Here is a 21,676-nt window from a genome sequence, read left to right on the forward strand (position 1 = left end):
ATTAAATCCTGGCACTGTCCCATTTGTTTCTTTGCCCCATATTTTATACTTCACAAATCCTGGTTCTTTCTGTTTGCTTTTTGACAGTCCTTCCTTATTTATAGGGCCCTACCAAATTCACAGACTGTGAAATCTGGTCTCCCCCTGTAAAAATCTGGTCTTTTGTGTACTTTTACCCTATACTATACAGATATCACGGGGGAGACCAGCATTTGTCAAATTGGGGGTCCTGATCCAAAAGGGAGTTGCAGGGAGGGTCACAGGGTTATTTTACAGGGGTCGTGGTATTGCCACCCTTACTTCTACGCTGCCTTCAGAGTTGGGTGGCTGGAGAACAGCGGCTGTTGCCCAGCTGCCCAGCTCTGAAGGCAGCGCCCCGCCAGCAGCAGGGCAGAAGTAAGGGTAGCAGCACCGCCATGCCACCTACAATAACCTTGCGACCAACCCCTCAACTTTTTTTTTGGATCAGGACCCCTACAATTACAACACCATAAAATTTCAGCTTTAAATAGCTGAAATCATGAAATTTATGATTTTTAAAATCCTACGACCATGAAATTGACCAGAATGGACCGTGAATTGGGTAGGGCCCTACTTATTTAAAGGCTTGGCAGAATTTGATTTTTATTTGTTTTATAATTTTGACAGATAATACTGATGTTTATTTTTAAGCATTTTTTTCAATTTTTATCGATTTTAAATTTTCACAGCTGCATATAATTGTGGGGGGTCAACATCACATGTAAAAATATACAAAGTTTGAAATTCTAAGAAGGTCGCAATCAGCATTTTTCCTGCTTTGCGTATCTGAGAATTTCTAGAATTATCAATGGAAATATTTCTGCATCGGTTTGAGTGTACTGTGAAATCAATGTTTACCAACATTTACTGATCAAAACCTAGTTCTTCCAAGCCTACTTATTTATCATATTGGCCCTTATTTCATATTTAGTGTATTTATTGCTAGATGGTCTATGTGACCACTAGCTTAGCTTTGAACATTTTCTTTCTAGATTTTTTCTTTCTGATGCTTATTCACATTCACCCCTTCCCTAAGCTTGTCTTAAGTGTGGTGTTCAGTCTATGATCACACAATGCTTGCTCTACTTTATTTGCTGTCCAGCTGTTTGTTAACAGTGATAAGAGTACCCCACCCAGACTCTGCCTGGGAAACTCAACCCTTAAAGACCCTAGTACCATACAGTCCTTCCTCTCTGAAGTGTATTGTCCTTGTTTTCACTTGTATTTGCTCTCCTATTAGTCAAAATTACAAATTTGACTAGATCAATCAGTTCATGGAATTCCTACACACATGGTATTCCACCATACATCCAGTAGGAGATTGTTGAAGGCTCATATCTACTTAGGTGCCCAGCTTGTAAAGGAAGGTGGGGTTTTGCATTTAATCATACCTTCTGTGCTGCATAAAATTAAGGACAACATTTTCAAACTTGGGTGCCTCGCTATAGGCACCCATAAATCTAGACCAGGGGTGGCCAGCCTGAGCCTGAGAAGGAGCCAGAACTTACCAATGTACATTGCCAAAGAGCCACAGTAATATGTCAGCAGCCCCCCCATCAGCTCCCTTCTCCCAGCACCTCCCACCCACTGGCAGCCGCACCAATCAGCGCCTCCCCCTTCCTCCCCATCAGCTGTTTCGTGGCATGCAGGAGGCTCGGGGGTGGGGGGGCGGGAGGAGTGAGGGCACGGCAGGCCTCGGGGGGGTGGGGAAGGGGTGGAATGGGGGCAGGGCCTGTGGCAGAGCCAGGGGTTGAGCAGTGAGCACCCCCTGGGCCATTGGAAAGTTGGCACCTGTAGCTCCAGCCCCGGAGTCGGTGCCTATACAGGGAGCCGCATATTAACTTCTGAAGAGCCGCATGTGGCTCTGGAGCCACAGGTTGGCCACCCTGATCTAGACTTATGCACCTAAATAAACAGCCTAATTTCTGTTGACTCTGAACCATTGAGAGCTGCAGGGTATCAAGAGCTTTGAATCAGCTGATTTATTTAGATAGTTAAATATGGATTTTACGTGTCTCAGTTTAGGCACCCTGTTTGAAAAATTTGCCCTAACTTCCTTTCTAATTCTCCTTGATACCTTTGGCTAAATTTTCAGAGAGGCGTCTACCAGGTTTCTCTGTATACACAGGCCATTTACACACTCAGATCCAGATCCTCAGCTGCTGCAAAACATCATAGCTCCAAAGATCTGGCCCTCAGTTGCTGTGCATTATTGCTTTTGTATGTAACTGATAGATTGTGCATGAACAAAAGTCGTTTGTGGTCAGTTTGCATTTTCATGGACACATGTTTTTGCAAGTATAAATTCTATTACTTGCGTACACTAGTAATCACGTGCAAGAATTGTGTGTGCAAGTTATTTGCACTCACTAATGCAGGCCACTATATACATATAGATGGTTCTATACCATTTCTAGTCATATTGCTACCAAGAGTGTGTCTGCATAATAAAAAGAAAAAAACCCCTCCCATTATTACTAGATGGTGTTTTTCAGAAACCTTTTGGATTTCTGTCATCATGTTGCTTCTAATCAAGTGGTCTCTAGCATTCCTACCATAAGCTTACTCCCTTTGTTATTTTTAGTGTGAGCTATAACGATTTTATCCCAGTCATATTTCCTCCAAGGTCTTCTATCTCAGATACTTGTAAAGCTATGCCTCCCTAGTAATGTTTTCTTTGATCTTGTTAATGACTTAAATCCATACTGATTTTGTTTCTCCTCCTCTCGTGTTTGCTCCTCTGAATCTGCAGGATGTTTTTTTTATCATTGTCTGGGCTTTTAGTTTTCTTTCCCAATTTCTTTTTCCATAATATTTCTTCCTTTTTTTAAAAGAAGTTCTTGCGTTATTTAACCGATGTTCCTATTAAAAATTTAATTCTCATATGTTATAGTAAATTTAAATATTTGTGGTTTTCTCTCACTCACTCACACACACACACACATCATGCTCATAGCAAGTGCAGTGAGGTTGAAAACTACATTTCATTATAACCCCTTATTTTTACACGCTCATAATTTTCTAAAACACTAACCTTTTGGGCCCCAGTCAGGCAAACACTCCTACATGTTGGTAATTTTATGCACATGAACAGTCCCATTGAGTATAAATATCCCTATGCATTAAGTTACAAGTGTGCATGAGTTTGGAGGATCAGGGCCTTAGTCAGAAATTTTGAATGCTTGCTCTCTGTCCAAGGGTGAATTTTTTTATGTGTGAAAGTTTGAGCAAAATGTCAGTTATTTTTGAATTACGCCTTTTTACTCAGCAATGTAACAAACTGCTGACAACTCTGTAAGTTGTTTGTAGTGTTGTTGTAGCCATGTTGGTCCCAGTATATGAGAGAGACAGTATATGAGAGGTAGTATTTTTATTGGATCAACTACTGGTGAGGTAATAACTTTTATTGGATCAGTTTCTGTTGCAGAGAGAGATGAGCTTTCGAGCTACACAGAGCTCTTCTTCTGGTCCATAGCTCGAAAGCTTGTTTCTTTCACCAACAGAAGTTGGTCCAATAAAAAATATTACCTCACCCACCTTGTCTCTCTCACCTTGTAAGTTGGAGAAGGACTATAATATGTCAACTATCAGGACTGGTGTCTTTATTTGATTTGGGGGGAAATTGCTTTTTATAATTTAACAAAATTAGGAATACTTTAATGTTGCATACTGAACACATGCAGTAGATTTTTTTGAGAGGTGCACGCTTAAGGATGAACAAATTGGGCCCAATCCACTTCCACTGAAATCAGTGGGGGTATTTCCAGTGACTTCAGGAGGAGTTGGATGTAAATAAATGCACAACTGAGAAGCTCCGAACGTACAGTGTCCCACCCACTGGCCAGCCCTCCTGCCTCCTTGTTATTTTCTCAAATTGTTTTGCCTTTTAAAATAGTTTTTGTCGTTTAAAGTGAACTACAGACCTTACAGTGACTTTTTTAAAGTATGATGAGAACAAAAGGAATCCTAATAGTAATATTGGACCATTATTTGATGGAAATGGTAGAATTGTCAATAGTAATGCAGAAAATGAAGGAGGTTTCAATAAATGTTCCTGTTCTAAACCTGTGGAAATGCCAGATGATGTAGTCACATTATATGATGAAGATGAAATACTTTCCATTCTAACAAAAACTAAGGAGGGTGTTAAACAGCAGCTACTAAAACTAGACATTTTAAATTAGCGGGTGCAGATAACTTGTATCCAAGAGTTTTGAAAGAGATGGCCAAGGAGCTCTCTGAACCACTAATGTTGATTTCTTTTTCAATAATTCTTGGGGCACTAAGGAAGTTCCAAAAATTGGGTCACCTTGATTCTGGGGGCGAGTTTAGCTTTCAGCATAGGTTAGAACAGGGTCAGGGATCTTCTAACCTGCACAGGATAAAACAACGTTAGGGACCATTCTATCAGCATAGTCTGGTAGTTAGGGCACTTAGTTAGGATATGGGAGACCCAAGTTCAAATCCCTGTTCCAGTGACTATTTAATTATTCATAAATAGTAGAACAGCTTCAAGAGGAGAAAGCCACATGCCAGAATATCCCACAGTCCAGTGGTTAGGGCACTCTCCTGCAATAGCAGAGATGCAAATTCAGATCCTTTCTCCACATCAGACAGAGGGGGGAATTGAATCTGGGTCTCCCACATTGGTCCCCTAACCATTGAGCTAATGCGTACAAGGGAGGTGCCAAAGCAACTGCCTCTGGCCATTTTGTGAATCCTTTACTATGCTTCTGTCAAAATGCTGAAAATCGGAATGAAATTAATTGGGCCAAAACAAGCTGTTTTGACTTTTTCAGTTCGGTAGAAACTAAACACAAATTCACCAATAGTTTCAGTTGACCTGAAACTGCATTTTTTGGCAAATAAACTATTTATTTATTTTTTGGCAAATAAACTATTTGTTGCCCTGTTCTCCTTCTGAGTGCTTTACCTTGCAATCTTAATAGTGTTCTTTTTCACGTCTTGCTTTTTAATTAATTTCTTAATTTATATTGCACCTTTCTTGCCAAGAAAAATATAGTCTATTTGACATTGGTTTAAAACTTAATTTTAGCTCAAACTTGAAAAAAACTGTATATCAGAAAGCATTTGCTTATGCTGGTAAACTCAAGATAATGACTCCAACATTATTGTAGGAGGGGGAAAATAATATTCATTCCTTCAGTATAAAATGAGTATTGTTTCTGGGAGTAGAATAAACCTTGAGAAACATAAGAGTTTAGGCATTGACGTCTTTACGGATAAAGCCAGCTCCTGCCCACAGACTGCTTTCTCCTGATAGCCTTCACATGATGCTTGTGCCTTTTTGATAATCTTTACAGAATTAGTAGTATTGCTTCTCACCCTCGCTGACTGTGTGGCTGGACATGCCAGATATTTTCGAGAGTTGTCAAAAAAATCACTTGAAGACATTCTTAATCAGTGGTTGTTTTGTCTTAAGGGCTAGCATCAGAGTGAGAAGAGATAAGGATGAGGTAGGAGTTGCCAGGTGGGATGCGCCTCAAAAAGACCTTGTTAGATAAGGAAGTGGTGCAGCAGTTAAGTATGTCCCTGTATATTGGAGCTGAAGTGGAATAACAGCTGGCCTGGAAAGGCTATAATACTTCCATTGTGCCCTTTTTTAAAGACTTTGAAAAGTGGCTGTGTAAAACTGGCACCTTCTTACCAAACAGATCAGCTCCCTGTGTGTGTATTGAGAGCAATATCTAATAACTTTTGGACAATAGTACATTTTTGCTCCATTTTGCTCCTGTTTGCCCTGCACAGCTTCGAGAGAGCTGAATTATTTTCCTGCGTGTGCATCAACAATAGAATTATTAGTAGGTTCCAATCAGTTACATCTGTGCAAATCCATTGAAGGGAACAGGCTTGGACCTGTGTCACTGAAGGCATCATCTGAAGACCCTGGGGCTGCAGAGGCATCGCCAAGGGCACAGGTTAGCCTGCAGAACCTTTGTCACAGGTGATGATGGGCAAGAAGGGAAAAACCCTAGCTTGGCTGAGATTGCAAGGCTGGCAGTTAGAAAAAAAACACCCTTTCATTTGTAAGCTTTGCGTATTTGAGCAGGAGTATTGAAAGACAAGGAACCAGGAACCCCACAGTGTCATTTTCCCAGAGACAGAGTACAATTGCCCTTTAACTCTCTCAGTGCACTAGGATGTCAGTGACTGGCCCTCAGTAATAAATCCTTCCAAGGGTAGAAGTGTGGCCTACTGTGTAAAGGTCGAAATGAACAAGTGCAAGCTCCTCTGCTGCTAAACAAGCTCCATTCATGTCTCTAGTCCGTGTGTTCTGCCACTTAGGATGCAGTTATAAATGTGAATGCTTTGAGTTACCTGCATCAACCAGTCCTAATGGGATTGTCATTTCCTTGAGCGTGGGGAGAAATCCAGAGATGTCGCGCATTGGCTTCTGTCACTCTCGCTTCATAGCAGGAGCAAAATGGCCGAGGTAGATCTCCATGTCTGCAGAGAGCCTAATTTAAGCAATCCTTTTAAGGGTCTTGAATACCTTTGTTTTATACATTGGGCTTTGGCGGGGCGGGAGGGAGAGGGGGGAGGGTTGCACCGACGAAGCTACACCATTGCACACCTGTCGGGCTTGATTCATGGTTCCGTGCCATGCGTGTGTAGCCATTTGTTCTTGTGCAAAGCACGGCCATCGTGAGGGATTTTTTTGAGCTAGTGGAGTGCAGGAACAGCATCTGAGAAGTTTCTTAAAACAGGGGGGAAAACTCCACTTTCATCCTGTAATTTAAAAATGGCCAACTGGCTTTTTATTGGAATTTCTTTAACAATAAATTAATGTTCTCGTTATTTTAAATTCACCTTTGGGCTAAGAACAAGCCTGAGAACTTCTCCAGAAAGTTATAAACACCTGAAAATTGGGCATTAGAAAGAAAGCGCCTCCAAAATTTATTTCTGTAGAGTCATCGTAAAATGATTTTAAAAAAATCAGAAACATGTCTTAGGGAGTCAATTCCTCCCCCTCCTCCCCCGTTATTTAATTCATTTATTTTTCTGGGTAAATAGCTTTTTCTGGAGACAGCTTCTTCTCATGGAGGATCAGAGTCTGCCACCCTGACTCAGTGACTAGTATCTTACTCATGGAGTAGTGGGACTACTTACGGGGTAAGATGTTACCCGTACTCAGGCCACAGCTACAGTGCAGGTGCTGCCGTGGCACAGCTCTGGCTCCATAGCAATGCTCCTGTAGAGTCATAATGGAGACTCTCTTCAGTGACAGAGGGGGATTTCCCAGCACTACAGGAACTCCATCTCCCTGAGCAACGGTAGCTAGGTAGACAGAAGCATTCTTCCATCGATCTAGGTGCAGCCACACCAGGGTTTAGGTTGGCACTATAGCTGTGCCATACTAGCTTTTAAAAGTAGACCAGGCCATATGGTAAGTATCAGACTCTGGCCCTTAGCTAGATGTCTGAGGGAGGTAAACACAGAAGTCCTGATGTTCCAGTCACTTTCACTAGTATAGATAAGGAGTGACTCCACTGAAGCCAATTGGGCCTGACTCTCATTTACACTAGGGCTCCTTTGCATTGCTCTGGCAGTGTAAAGGGGCCTTAAATTAGACATAAATGTAATTTACACCCACATTAGGGCCTCTTTACGCTGCCAGAACAGTATAAAGGGCCTTAGTGTAAATGAGAATCAGGCTCAACAGAGTTATACTGGGGTAAAACTGGCCTAAGTGAAGAAAGAATCAAGCTCATGGGACTGGGATGAGAGACAGGGAGAGGTGGAGTTGAAGAATAGACCAGCTGGCACCTCTAGGATCTAATATTCAGGCATACCTATTTGTTGTTACTATACTTCCCAGCTTAGGCTAAAGAGGATTGTCCCACCCTCCTGCCCGCCCTTTATTAACAGAGAGAAAAAATATTACAGAAACATTTTTTGGGGGGTGAGGGGGATTTGCAATGTTTCAGACTGCTCCATGTGTTACATACCTTTGTAGGGTATGCATAATAAATCACATGCTACATGCTTAAACAAATTACTGCCGGCTTTTGTATGCACAGTGACAAGTGCTCTAAAGGTCAGAAAAGCTTCCTTAACAAATCTGATAAGATAGTGCAGTGAGCTGTAAAGGCATAAAGTCCTGGGGGTCGGAAACCAGGCTGGAAGAAATAATTATGCATGGTAATGGGTAATTACGGATAATGGCCTATTTTGGGGGGTGGCAGAAAATACACAGCCCCACAGCCTTGCCTGGAATACACATTGTCTAGCACATTAACTTTATAGTGAGCTAAAAGTTCAGCACTGGAACAAAAACAAATCCCTAATTTACAAGGGAAATAGCACAGAAATGTTCTTTTCAGAGGCTAAGTTTATTTTTAAAGGCAGAACAAACGTGAGGGTTTGGTTTTGTTCCAACACCCCCCAGTCAAAAGAACACTGATGGCTAAGCAGAAAATAGTTAATGGTGCCAGCTTTGTTTGACATCTGAAATAGCTCTGTCATGACTGTCTGGTGGGAGAAACATATTGTTCCAGCATTTCTGATTATTACTTTAGGGAGTGATTTCACACCAGCCTCTTTCAAGGCTACTGTCCGACTTCAGAGCCAGCCATGAATTGAACTAACACACAGCCGGGGCAGCATTGCCAGGCTGGTTAATAGGGCAGTTAGGATGCATTCAGCTGAGCAGGGGGGAAATTCTCAAGTGCAGATCCTAGACTCTTATGAGGGCTGAAGACAAGTATTTCAAGAATGAATAATTATTCAGATGGTTGTGGCCTGATTCTTTCCTGTGCTAGAAGTTGGCTTGTGGTAAAATAGAACCATTACTGTGATGAAAACAATCACTCTTAACCAAAAGTTGGCATAGCTCTGTTGAAGTGAACGATACTATGCTGATATATTCTGACTGTTGATCTGGTGCACTATTTTAAAGCATGTGGCTAAGTAGAGGCATGGGATCTGGGCCTGTCATAGGGATGTGGATATATAGGACTCTTAGGTGTGGCTGACCCAGGATCTTGCCTCTTTAAAAAAAAAAAAAAAATCTCAACCCTCCTGAAATGAATTACTGGTTAATTACTGTTAATATGCCATAGACCTGAAGAGCCGTGTACAACACTGAAAGATCAATAATAGTATTTATCATGAGGTATATTGATCTTCATCTCAAAGTGGGTCATATTTCACACCACATCCTTCAGTGCACAAAAGTAGCAGAAATACTGTATAAGGCTAAGTAAACAGGTAGAAGTGAGCTTAGTGATCAAGTACAGCTTATGAGGACTAGAATGGGAAGTGATAACATCATCTTGACAAGGGCGCCAGATGGGAGGGAGGGTGTGGGGGGTGGTACTGTATGGCAAGCCCGAATTAGAGACTGGCCTGGGGGAAGATGTGGTGTACATGAATCATGTGTGGTGTACATGAATCAGGGACCAGTGAGGGGAGGAGGCAGATGGCACCCTATTGCGTGCCTACATCAGTGACCAGTACGGGGGAAAGACGTGGGCAGCGCCACATGGCATGGGCGCTGGTGGGCAGAAAGAGGCAGGTGGTGCTGTATGGTGTGCCAGCATCACTGACCGGTGTCGGGGAGGACACGTGTGGGGCCGTAAGGCGTGCCCTCCTCAGTGACCTGAAGGCTGAGGAAGATTTTTCCAACTCCTCTCTCCTCGTACTTGTGCATTGGTGGGTTGCAGCTTTGCTTTAGTGTTGAACCCAGTGTTCTTGAACCCATTTTGGCTACAGTTGCACAAATTACTACTGTACCTTAACAAGGCTGGTAGAAGATTATACCAATGCAGCATCTGAACTCCCAGAATACTTCGTAGACTTAGGGCAAGGCAGGTCCTGGTCCTGCACGCATGCACAAGACTAGGGAGAGGGTGTAAGGAACCTCTCCTGGTTCCCAGGCACGGGGACCAGGGACAACCAAGGACAGTATAAGGCTAGCACCTGCAGCAACCACTAACCTTCCCAAGGGTGCAGGGAAGGGCAGAGTTGGGAGCACATGAGGCAGCTGGTTAAAAGATGTAGTATCAGTTGTTCTCCTTGGAGCATTGTGCCTAATATTGAGCTCCCACTGGCGTGATGCACCCCTCATGTGCAGAGATCACTTTGTTCTCCGCAGAAATGCGTGAGACAGTCGTGTCTGGCGTGAGAAAGCAGCAGCCAATCTGCCAGCAGCACTGTACAAGTGCCGAGAGTTTTATTTGGGGGAAACAGATGAAAAATAGCTTATTAAATGAAAACCACAGTGTCGATCTAGGCAGGCTGTAATTAGCAGAATGCAACCTGCCTGACAACTCTTCTTTAATAAATTCAGCACTGGGGGTCCTTTACTAACAACGAGTGGGCAAGGACTTGGTTTTCAATCTGATGTACAACACAGTTCCTAACCAGTACAGCACTTCCAGCACTATGCTGGAACTCAATGGAATGGGTCAGCGACTGAGTAACCACCCCCACCAGCACCTAGCTTTCCCTTGAGGCTTTCCCAATTAGGGAGTCTCGCATCCTGACCCTGTTTAGTTTAAGAGCTGGTAGAGATGCAGGCAGATTAAATGCCTAAAAGTCTCTCCTTCAAACACAAAATCCTCTCCTTTGGAAGTGTAGTGTCCGGCTTTGCTTGAGGGGATACAAATTCAGTCAGGGAAATAGAAGGAAAATACAGGGAGAAGATGTGGTTAAGTATTTTAAAGGTAGAGGGCCTGATTCTGGTCCCTAATCTTGCCCCTGTGCGTCATTCAGGGGCACACCATTCTGAGAGAGAATTCCCAGGGAACACCAGCATCGTAGGAGCAAGTGTCTCCTTGCAGCCCCAGCGTCTGGTGTATACCAGGAGCAGGAAGATGCTTGTGGTCCTAGGTCTCAGAGCAGCCAGCACCAGCACAAGTGTGCTGTGAATCAGAGTAATCCCTGAGGCTGCTCCAACTTTCACCAAAGGCCATTTTGGGCTGCAACAGTAGCCCAGAATCCAGGTGGTGCAAAGATGCCATAAAGCTATGCCTTCTGTGTTGTATCTCTGAGGACATGCAGCCCTGAATCTAGCCAAGAATACTCCAGGGGAAGGCAGTAACCAGTCACCATGCATGGTTGCAAAGAAAAGTGCTTAGGTTTTAAATCCAGGGTGCAGGAGTTGGCTGGAGCCTGTGCTAGTTCTCAGCTGCTCTTTGCATGATATTGCGATTTCCTACATCTTTTGGAATATAACACGGTAGCGCCATGAGGGCTCACTGAGGCCTCACTCTTCTGCCTTATCTCATGTGGCAAGAGCATTTTTTGGGTCTGCTCCAAAGCCCACTGCAGTCACTAGGAGTTGCTCCAGCCAGGGGAGGCTGTTATACTGTCCTTGAACTTTCTTCTTATGTTCCATGTCTCCTGCTTTTCTGGTGTGTTGTTAGGAGTGCTTCCCAGCCCTCTGGCTGTAGCTCATGGGGGATGTTTGTCAGGCCCGTTAGAAGAATTGTGGGTTCTATAATTTCATGTTCATGAAAGAAAAACATCCCAGGCATCTGACAGTTTGGGATTTATGCATGTGGGTGAGTGGTTGGGTGAGTGAACCGGCGAACTGATGAGTCTTAAAAGAGCAGCTCATAGGATTGTACAGATTATTAGAGAGCAAGAGATGGCAGAAGAGACACAAGGGACCTGACCAATAGATTCATCATGGGGCCCAAGCACTAAGCCACCAGGGATAACAGCACAACCACATCAGGAAAAAAGAGGGTGTTGGCAAGTCAACCCCTTAACTCAGTAAACTCCAAATTATGGCTGCCCAGCCTGGGTATGCTGTAGAGGGGGAAGAACATGCATGAAGCTATTAGCTCTCTTTGTGCTCCTTTGAAAGAGGCAGCCATAATGCTGCACCCAGTGCCTCTTTTCTGGGAAGGGAGAGCGCTAGGCCTGCCAGCAGTACTGACCACCCAGAAGGGGTGTGTTTGAGGGATTTGGGGCATGACCACGGCTGTACCCCTGCTCCAGCCCTTCCCACCATGAAAGACCTTTGCAAGCACCAGGAGGCTGTTGCTGGGGCTATAGGGAGCACAACACCCTTTCTAAAAGTGCAGCAAGTGCTGCATGTGAGTAACCCCTCTCCCCCCCCCGTATGCTTGCTCCGTCCTTCCACAGGCACAAAGTGCCCCAGCCAGCCAAGTCTGCCTTGCCTTACCATCTATCTCCTGTAAAATCTGTATCCCAGCAGGGGAAAGGATGGAGGACATTACATTTGGCTGTTTGACAAGTAGTATGTGAAGCCGAACAGCCTGGCTGGGATATTATTCAAAAGCCAAGTTTGGGGTCAAGGTAGTCCAGGGATTTGTGTGATTGACTAGCTTTTCAGTTCCAGTCACCTGAGTTCGGATTTCGCCAAAGTCCCGGAGGGGATGAACTTGGAGATAAAACTGGCAGACTCTGCTGAGCAGAGAGACAGGCGTGGAATAACAACAGCACCAAAAACTGGGATGGAGGTGCAATAATAGAGCTATATGGGAAAGGTCTCTGCTTACCTGACCTGATACCTCTAAGCAGGGCTCTAGTCGCCTCACTTGCACAAATGTTGTGGTGTAGGTTTGAGAAATGTTCAGAATGTAAGTGCCCAAATGGCTGGATTTGCATTCAGGTAGAGCCTCGGAATTGGGAGAGTCAGGACGGAGAGAAGACACACAGTATTTGAATTAGCAAGTTGCTTTGTTTTGACATGTGCAAAGATAAACTCAGGGAACTCAACGGAGTTACAGCAGGGATGGAACTGCACTATAGACCTGGAGTGATACAACTGTTGATTGTGAGGGATCTTAATTTCAAGCCAGGAAGGGAGGCAGGGTTGGGTTGAAACCTGTAATAAATGGTACTATTGAACATTTGCAGCTGGAATGGAGCTCAGATATAATGCTTTACAACTGAGGGTTCATGTGAGGTAGGTAAATACTGTTGTGTCCAGTTCGCAGAGTTGGTTACTGGGGCAGAGAAATATTAAGTGACTTGACCAAGATCACACAGGCTCTGTCTACGTTAGGGATTTTGTATAAACATTCCCTTACCATTGTTAGCACTGGTTCAGCTCTGAAAGTGTCTACAATATTGGAAGGCCTAGAATAGAAAGGTCAGCCCTGTCCTTGTTAGCACCCTGTCATGTCACCCTGCTCAGAACAGATCTAATCTACATCGTGTTAAAAACAGCAGCAGCAGCTGTCTGCATTCAGGATTGTAACGTTGCAGACACTACTGAAGCTGAAATGGTATTGGTAATGGGGGGAAAACATCCCTAGTGTAGAGGGCCACAGTGACTCAATGACGGAACCAAGTAGTGGAGTTCTGAAGTGTTTGTGCCTCTGATAAAATACACCCTTGTTCAGTACTTAGCCCTATTCCCCACTGTATCAATAATACACCTTGAAAAATTACAGCGTTGTTTCCTGTACTCTTATATTAGTGCCTTTAAATGCATGTGACTGTGTGAGAACTGCACAGACCTGATGCATGTGTATGAGACAGAGTAAGGGTGTTAAGCAACTGCAAAGTATTAAAGGACAATCCCCCTCCCCTCAGAGGAGTCACAAGACACCAAACCTGCCCTGGGCTAGTATAGAGGGATGGGAACTTACCCATTCATGCATTAGCAGCTGAGAATGAAGTTGGAGCCTGACTCCCTTCTCAGCAGGAGGGGAAGGAAAGAGGATGGAACCTTCTTTCTTCAGACAGTAGGGGAGGGATGTGGTGCTGGCAGCCCACAATCTAAGCAGTCAGGAGTGAGATTGAGAGCACAGTCAGGAATCCTGTGAAGCAACAAAATAATCAGCACCTCTTTCTGCCTTGCCATGGAAACTGGTGCAAGGGATTCGGGTGTGGGTGATTGCCTGAGAAAAACATGGCTGCATTTTGAGTGTTTCTAGAGGAAAGGGGTTGAGTGTCCCTCCTGAAACTAGTCTTAGCCACCCCCAACAAATCAGAGTTTGGATTGCCATGGCTCGATCTGCTGTCCCCTGGGTATCACAGCTTGTGTGGCATGTACACGCGTCCTCCCCCCTATTCTAAAGCCATGTTTATAGAGTGCCCCAACTGTCACCTGCAGATAACCAGGTCCAAAGGGGTGAATGAAGGGAACCGGTGTCAGCCTGAGGTCAGAATCTTTCTGCTTTTAAGTTAATTCAGACTTGACATATAGCTATGATGTGCTTTTAAAATGTAATGGTGTAAATGTATTTCATTCGAGTTTACACCTGCTGAGGTTCTGGCCCAATCTCTAACCTTCTAGTCGGTTTTGCCTCAGGTGAGATAGTCAGTGGGAGAAGTCCTTCAGGCTCAGCCTTGCCTCTGAATGAGTATCTGCCTGCTGACGCTCCAACGAACAGCAAGCACTGCCTCCCGTCAGCTTTCACCTTTTCCGATCTGTCACCCCCTGTCGAGCCAGCAGATGGAGAAGCAGCTTAGTGAAAGATTTCAGAGTAGCTGCCGTGTTAGTCTGTATTCGCAAAAAGAAAAGGAGTACTTGTGGCACCTTAGAGACTAACCAATTTATATGAGCATAAGCTTTCGTGAGCTACAGCTCACTTCATCGGGTGCATACTGTGGAAAGGAGGAGGGAGATGGGAGGAGGTATTGTTTCATGGTCTCTGTGTATATAATGTCTTCTGCGGTTTCCACAGTATGCACCCGATGAAGTGAGACCATGAAACAATACCTCCTCCCACGGGTGGGAGGAGGTATTGTTTCATGGTCTCTGTGTATATAATGTCTTCTGCAGTTTCCACAGTATGCATCCGATGAAGTGAGCTGTAGCTCACGAAAGCTTATGCTCAAATAAATTGGTTAGTCTCTAAGGTGCCACAAGTACTCCTTTTCTTTTTAGTGAAAGATAACGTTCTTTATGGACCCTCCTGTTTCATAACCAGCTGTGGTTTGGTTTTTTTTCTTTTCAGAGGGACGGATGCTCATTCAGGACATTCCTTCCATCACCAGCAGAGGGCATCTGGAGAGCACATCTGACTTGGTTGTGGACTCCACCTACTACAGCAGTTTTTACCAGCCATCTCTGTATCCTTACTACAACAACCTTTACAACTATTCCCAGTACCAGATGGCAGTGGCCAGTGAATCCTCCTCTAGTGATATGGGGGGCACACTAGTAGGGTCCCCTGTGAAAAACAGCCTGCGAAGCCTCCCAGCCACATACATGTCAAGCCAGTCAGGAAACCAATGGCAGGTACTGTGTAACAGAAATGATGTTGGCATTCTGTGTGAAATCTGCTGGGGTCCATGAGCCTGATTCGAATCTCATTTACCCTGATGGAACGCCATTTGCTTCAGTGTAGTTGCTGTAGTTCTCAGCCATGTGAGATTGGAACCGGACTCTAGATGTGTGTTAGGGTGTATTTAAAAAGAAAGAAAGAAAGAAATGTCCTGGGATCCGAAGGCATTATGAAAGCCATGTGACAGGCTGTCAATGCAACTGAAAGGGGTTTCCGCTCAATTTCTTTTTATTTTCCTTTTATAACTAAATATTCATTTAGTAAGGGTTTGTTTCCACAAATAAAACCATTATAATTAGTAAATTTACCAGCCTGAGAGCTCAGGGTGGCTTTCTGGAGAGGCTGTGTTCTTTAGGATCTCTCTTCATTTCTCTTTTATTATTCCCCTTCAAAGACCATACATAGAAGTGACCCCGCCTCCCAGCCTACTAAAACAGTCCATGCCACTCTTTGATTGGCTGGCAAGAGTTGATTGAACATGACACAAAGCTGTTCTTCATGTGAATGTTAACTCTGCCAGGAAGAAGGGAATTGGACTTGGCTCCTCCATGTAACAGTTTGTGCTTGGTAGGCCAGCCCTGAGGAATCTTTTAAGCTGTGTGTACCACTATTATATGCAACATTAAACCCAACCTCTCCCCCTTAACTGGAAATAATATAACCCCTGAGTGTTCAAAGAGGTAGGCAGGGCTTAAGGGGAAATCAACCATTTTTTAATGTTTTTACATTTTTTTTAATAATTAAATAGCTTAAATTTCTAAATGAAAAGTCATTTCAAACAGGAAAAGTGGAATTTTTCATTTAAAAAATGAGTTGCAAAACTGTTTTTTAAGAAATTTTGGAATTGAAAATTCTTCACAACCAATCCTTTCCCACCAAAGTTTCGATTTCAGCAAATCAGCATTTTCCATCGCAAACATTTTGTTGAAAAATTTCCAGTCAGCAATGTGAATATCCATTTTCGCGTGATTTACACATACACAGCTACAGAACTGCAAGTGTGAAGTTGGAAAAGAGGCTGTTCCAGGTTGGCCCACAAACAGTCGGTTCATTGTATTTTGAACCCCCTAAGCCAAATGAGCTATTCCTGTAGCAATTTTATTTTTTACCTTTTTCAAGCTCCATTTCCCAGTCTGGAGAAGGACCAAAGGGTTATTTGAGGTCAGAGACTGGCCAAAAAAAAAAAAAGAAGAAAATCTGAGACAGTGAGCGGTTGTCTGGTCAGAGAAAGAGAAATCAAGAGTAGGAAATGCAGTCACTCAGTGCCACTCTCCACCTCACACTGCATATTCCTCACCCTCCTTTGGAAGTGCTCCCCATGCGGCCACACCCTTTATGGCTCCCAACTTCCCTGGGTTACTTGTCTCCCTCTTGCAAAGCACGAGGGTGCACAACACAGTAATAACACTTACAGCCAAGGGTTTGATTTCCAGCTCTCGTAGACATACTCGTGCTAACACTCTAAAAGTAATAATGTCGCTGGGGTAGCATGGGTTAGCCGTGTTAGTCTGGACACTGTGGATATATACTTGGCACGGCTAGCCCAGGCCATTACTCTGGCTACGCTACTATTTTTAGTGTACAAACTCGATGGGAGCTAGCATGAATATGTCTGTGTGAGCTGGGAATCACCCCCTCCTCCCAGCTCCAAGTGTAGACATTCCCACATGGAGAAGAGAAGGTTCCTTCTTCAGAGACTCCACTCTGACACCCCTTCCCTTCCCCCCCCCCCAAAAAAAAGAGGTAAATTGCCAGAAAATCCTCATTTCTTTAAGGGGACAAAAAGATATCGCCCTGAAGGGAGAGGTTTGATCCATTCACATTTGAGCTATGGGGCAGCACTGGAAATGTTTTGCGTTCCAGTACAGTAGGTTCTAGAAACATCAGCATAGTTCCTGTCCCCACTTACAATACTCTTCGAGTGAGGTTTCCCAAATGCTGCATAATCCTTTTTTCACTTCCTCCGCATGGAAAGGCCCTTTTGGAAACTCAGATTAAGGGCAACTCTTGAAGGAAGGGGGTAGGTTCAAGGCCATGGCTTCATGACAGGCTCTGTTTTTTCCTCTTAAAGTCCTTCACCCCGGAGATCATTCCTGTTTTTCTGAGAAAAGAACTGGCTGGCCCTCCCTGTGCCTGAACTCAATGGTGAGACAGCTTCCTTCAGACAAGAGTGATTTGCTCCCTCCCTCCACTTATAGGTGTACACACATGAAAACTGGTGCTGCCCCTCACCCAAGTGGTTGTTAGAGGCTGTTCTAGTGTTGTATTCAAGAATACTCAGACAAGTCACACACAGGGAGGTGGATCTGGATTTCACTCATGACAGTACTGTGCAGTATCATTGGTTTACTGCTCTTAATTTTGTTCAACCCACGTTTTATTTGTTTGGTTACCATGATATGATGCAATACGATTTAGCTTGTAAAATGTTATCTGTTCTGCCTTTCAGTGTAAAGCTGTGTTTGTACAGCCCCTAGCACAATGGGGTCCTAGTCCATGGCTGGAGCTCCTAGAGCTACTGCCACGAAAATAATAAGTCATAATATTTGCATCATGAACAATATGTTATTAAAATGGACTGTCAATAATGCAGTTCACAACTCCTCCAACCAAATAGTGATCCTTCCTGTGATTGCCTCACTAACTGAGAAAAACAATGGAAAGTGAGGGGTGCATGAGTTGACATAATACATAGAATATGCGTGTAGTCTGAAGAGTTGCATGAGAACTAGCTGCTGCATGAAGAGCTATATGGAAGACATTATGCACTGCATAGTGGAGATAGTATCTAAGCTACTGTGTTCTGAAGTGTAGTGTAAACTTGAATTTAGATTATTTTTAAACACATGAATTCTATGTATCTGTGGCTTGAGGTGAGCTTTGGCTCACTATGATATTAAGTATTGTTATAGATCTTTTATACATGTCTCATTTACCTATCGTCTGAATTACGGTGCCCCAGATGTTTAAAATATATGGCATTGTTTTTAACAATATTTGTGGGGGGGAATAATCTTTTTTGTTAAGCTCTTGTTTTAGAAACTCAAGATTTTTTGTTTCCTCACCAGTTTTATTTCCTTGGGTCTTGGAAAAGCTTTAACTCCTACTAGCGGAGCTAAGCCAGCTGCAAATTTTAAATGCCCGCTTTTCTGCTATTGACAGCAGTTGGATACGGACAACAACAATTAAACGTAACATACATAGAGGACTATTACCCTTTTGCTAACACTTTAACACCACTGCCTTGAGACTCAGAATACAGTAATTGAGCCAAATCCTCCGCTGGTCTGTATAGGTCCAGCTGTGTTCAAGACAGTGGAGCTAAACCACTTTACACCAGCTGAGGATCTAGCCCATCATCTTACTGGCCAGCAAGGACTGGCTGAGAATCCTTTTGGAATCCATCAGTGCTGTTCCGGCCAAAAGTCACTGCTAAGAGATTTGAGGCATTAACTTCTCCCTGTTGCAGGCATAGCTGTCCCAGGCTCAAATGGGCAAGTTAGTGAGAATGGCCCCAAAATTGAACATAGGTCTTCTGCCAGACGGTGGAAAGCACGTCACTAAGAACACGGCCGCGGTCCTGCAGCTGTTTTCCTGCTGCTTGTCTCTGTGGCGGAGCTGCAGGAAGGAATGGTGTTGTTTGAAGAGTTAGGAATCGTGTGACTGACATACTGTTATAACAGAGAGACAAGGTGGGTGAGGTAATCACTTTTATTGGGCCAATTTCTGTTGATGAGAGAGACAAGCTTTCAAGCTACAAAGACCTCTTCTTCACATCTGTGTAACTTAAAAGCGTGTCTCTCTCACCAACAGAAGTTTGTTCAATAAAAGATATTACTGCGCCCACATTGTCTCTTCAATATCCTGGGACCAACACACCTGCAACAACAGTGCAAACGTACTGTTATAAGTAGCCATTGTGAAAATTACCATAAAATACTTTATAATGAGAGATAGGATAGATAACCCTTTACAGCACAGGGGGGCAGTGACTCTCAGACAGGCAATTAGGGAAAGCAGTGTTTTGCACTGAAGTAGACTAAAAGTAAGTGGGAATTAGATTCCCACTGCAATATGTGGTTGAGTATAGCATATGTGTGGCCAGTATTGCATATATTCAAGGAAAGCTCCCTGCAGACTAGTTCCAGTGTGGGAAGAATAGGAAATTGTGGTGAAGAGGAAGGTGAGTGAAACTTCAGTGTCAATTGCAAGAAAAAGTTAAAGGAGTCTTTTAAAGTAAGATCTGAAGAGAGGAGATGACTAAGGTTTTTATCTGCACGTAGTAGGATTAGCTGGTTTTAATATATTGGTAGAGTTATACTGGCAACCCCCCAGTGGAGATGCAAATTATACTAGCTGAAGAGTGCTTTTGTCAGTGTGGCTTAAACCAGTTCCGCAAATGGAATAAGTCACCCTAGCAAAAGGACTTTGTTCAGTATAGCTGCATCTACACTAGGGCTTTTGCCAGCAGAGCTGTATCAGTTAGGGCAGGGGTGGCCAGCCTGCGCCTAAGAAGGAGCCAGAATTTACCAATGTACTTTGCCAAAGAGCCACAGTAATACGTCAGCCGCCCCTCATCAGCTCCCCCTGCCTGCCAGCAGCCCTGCTGATCAGCGCCTCCCCATCCTTCCCCATGCCTCCTGTGGCATGCAGGAGGCTCTGGGGGGAGAAGGAGTAGCGAGGGCATGGCAGGCTCAGGGAAGGAGGCAGGAAGGAGCGGGGGCCCTGCAGGAAGGAGTGAAGTAGGGGCAGGGCCTGTGGCAGAGTCAGGGGTTGAGCAGTGAGCACCTCCCCACCCCTCAGCACATTGGAAAGTTGGCGTCTGTAGCTCCAGCCCCGGAGTTGGTGCCTATGCGAGGAGTCACATATTAACTTCTGAAGAGCCACATGTGGCTCTGGAGCCACAGGTTGGCCACCCCTGAGTTAGGGGGTGATTTTTTCCACACTTCTAATGACATAGCTATGCCCGTGAAACTTCCATAGACCAAGTCTACACACAGTTTTTGTTGCAGTCTCATGATTTTGGTGAGGGAGGGTGATTTTATTTTTTGTTGAAATCGTACCAGTACAACTCCTAGTGTGGACGCAGTTACCTAGGTGTAAAGGTGTGTTAGTCATGGTCTACATTTAAAAGGTTTGTGGGCATAGCTATGTTGGTCGGGGGAATGATTTATTATTTATTTATGTTGCTGCCAGAATGATGCTGACAAAAGCCTTAGTGTAGATGTAGTTAAACTAGCAGTCCAGCATCGGCTATACCAGCAGAAAAGCTTTTTTTGCTGACACAAGTTGTGTCTCCACTCAGGGGATTTATCAGGAGAGCTCTATTGGCAAATCTTTTAAGGGTACAGAAGGCCCTATACCGCTATTACTTATTCCTCTTCCCACATGGGAATCAGCTATGCTGATATAAGCATATTTATATACCGGAATAACTATTTCCATGCTGAGGGTAGGGGAAAGACTTGAGCTACTTTAACTGTACCAAGATAGTTAAAGCAGTACAACTTTTGTGTATAGACAGGGCTTTAGTAGCTCAGCTGTTTGCTGTTGGGGCTAGAAAAATGAATTTAGGGAGCAGGGAAAAGCGATTGGGGAGGGAACATGAGTGTGTGCGTGGGATGGGAAGAAGATTAATGCATCATTGAGATTTGGCAAATAAACTGAATCACTGAATTTTTAATGTAGATTAATGTCAGATTTCATTAGTCTTTGTTCTTTGCAGGAGCTCATGTACTTGCTTGGATTCCTGTGGGGGAAAGTTTGGACTTGTGGTATTTCTCTGGAGGGTTCATTTGTTTGTATATAATTACTCAGGAAGCTGTGTCCGTCACAATATGATAAGCACAAGGAAGATGGTAGTGTTCAAGAGAGCAACACTGGCAGCGTTATCTGATATGTTTTTAGTTCCTTAAAGCCAGGTTTTCTTGCCAGTTTAAGGCAGATGTTCAAATAAGACCTGATGTGGAGTGTTAAATATTATTTAATAAACAAAGAAGTACTCGCGTGTGCACAAGAGCGGGAAGGTGGAAGAAATGTAACAGGCTTAACAGTTACTATCCATCTCATTTTGTTCTATTTCTGCACTTGGCGACTGGGCCCTCCCTCTGGTCATTGTAACAGAAATTCGTGCCTTATGTCCAATTACCAGTGAAATGAGCTGAACAGCATTGGCACTGCAAGTCCGCACACGTTAATGTTTTTATGGAAGTTGGTGAATTGCTGTCTCTGGGACCAGTGCCACTGACACCTGTTTAGCTGGAGGTAAACGATAAATGTTGAGATGGCTTCAGTCTTCTTGACCTAAAGAACAAAAATTGGAACAGTTTATATCTAGTCAGGCTTAAATTCTCTCCTATAAGAAGGCAGTGGATCATGATAAATGCTGCGCCAACAGTCACAGCAGAAGGATAATGCTG

The 21,676-nt window shown here is 43.9% G+C and overlaps 1 protein-coding gene across 1 annotated transcript in view; it reads left to right on the top strand.

The window, feature by feature from the left end:
- Window positions 1–21,676, top strand: part of DMRT1 (doublesex and mab-3 related transcription factor 1) — an 85,448-nt gene that overhangs the window by 14,708 nt on the left and 49,064 nt on the right. Inside the window, exon 3 of the mRNA XM_077816418.1 lies at window positions 14,928–15,211. Within this exon, the coding sequence (XP_077672544.1) occupies window positions 14,928–15,211 (284 nt within the window). The remainder of the gene's footprint in view (window positions 1–14,927; window positions 15,212–21,676) is intronic.

This window comes from Eretmochelys imbricata, chromosome 5, assembly GCF_965152235.1.
Source record: "Eretmochelys imbricata isolate rEreImb1 chromosome 5, rEreImb1.hap1, whole genome shotgun sequence".
Taxonomy (NCBI): Eukaryota; Metazoa; Chordata; order Testudines; family Cheloniidae; genus Eretmochelys; species Eretmochelys imbricata.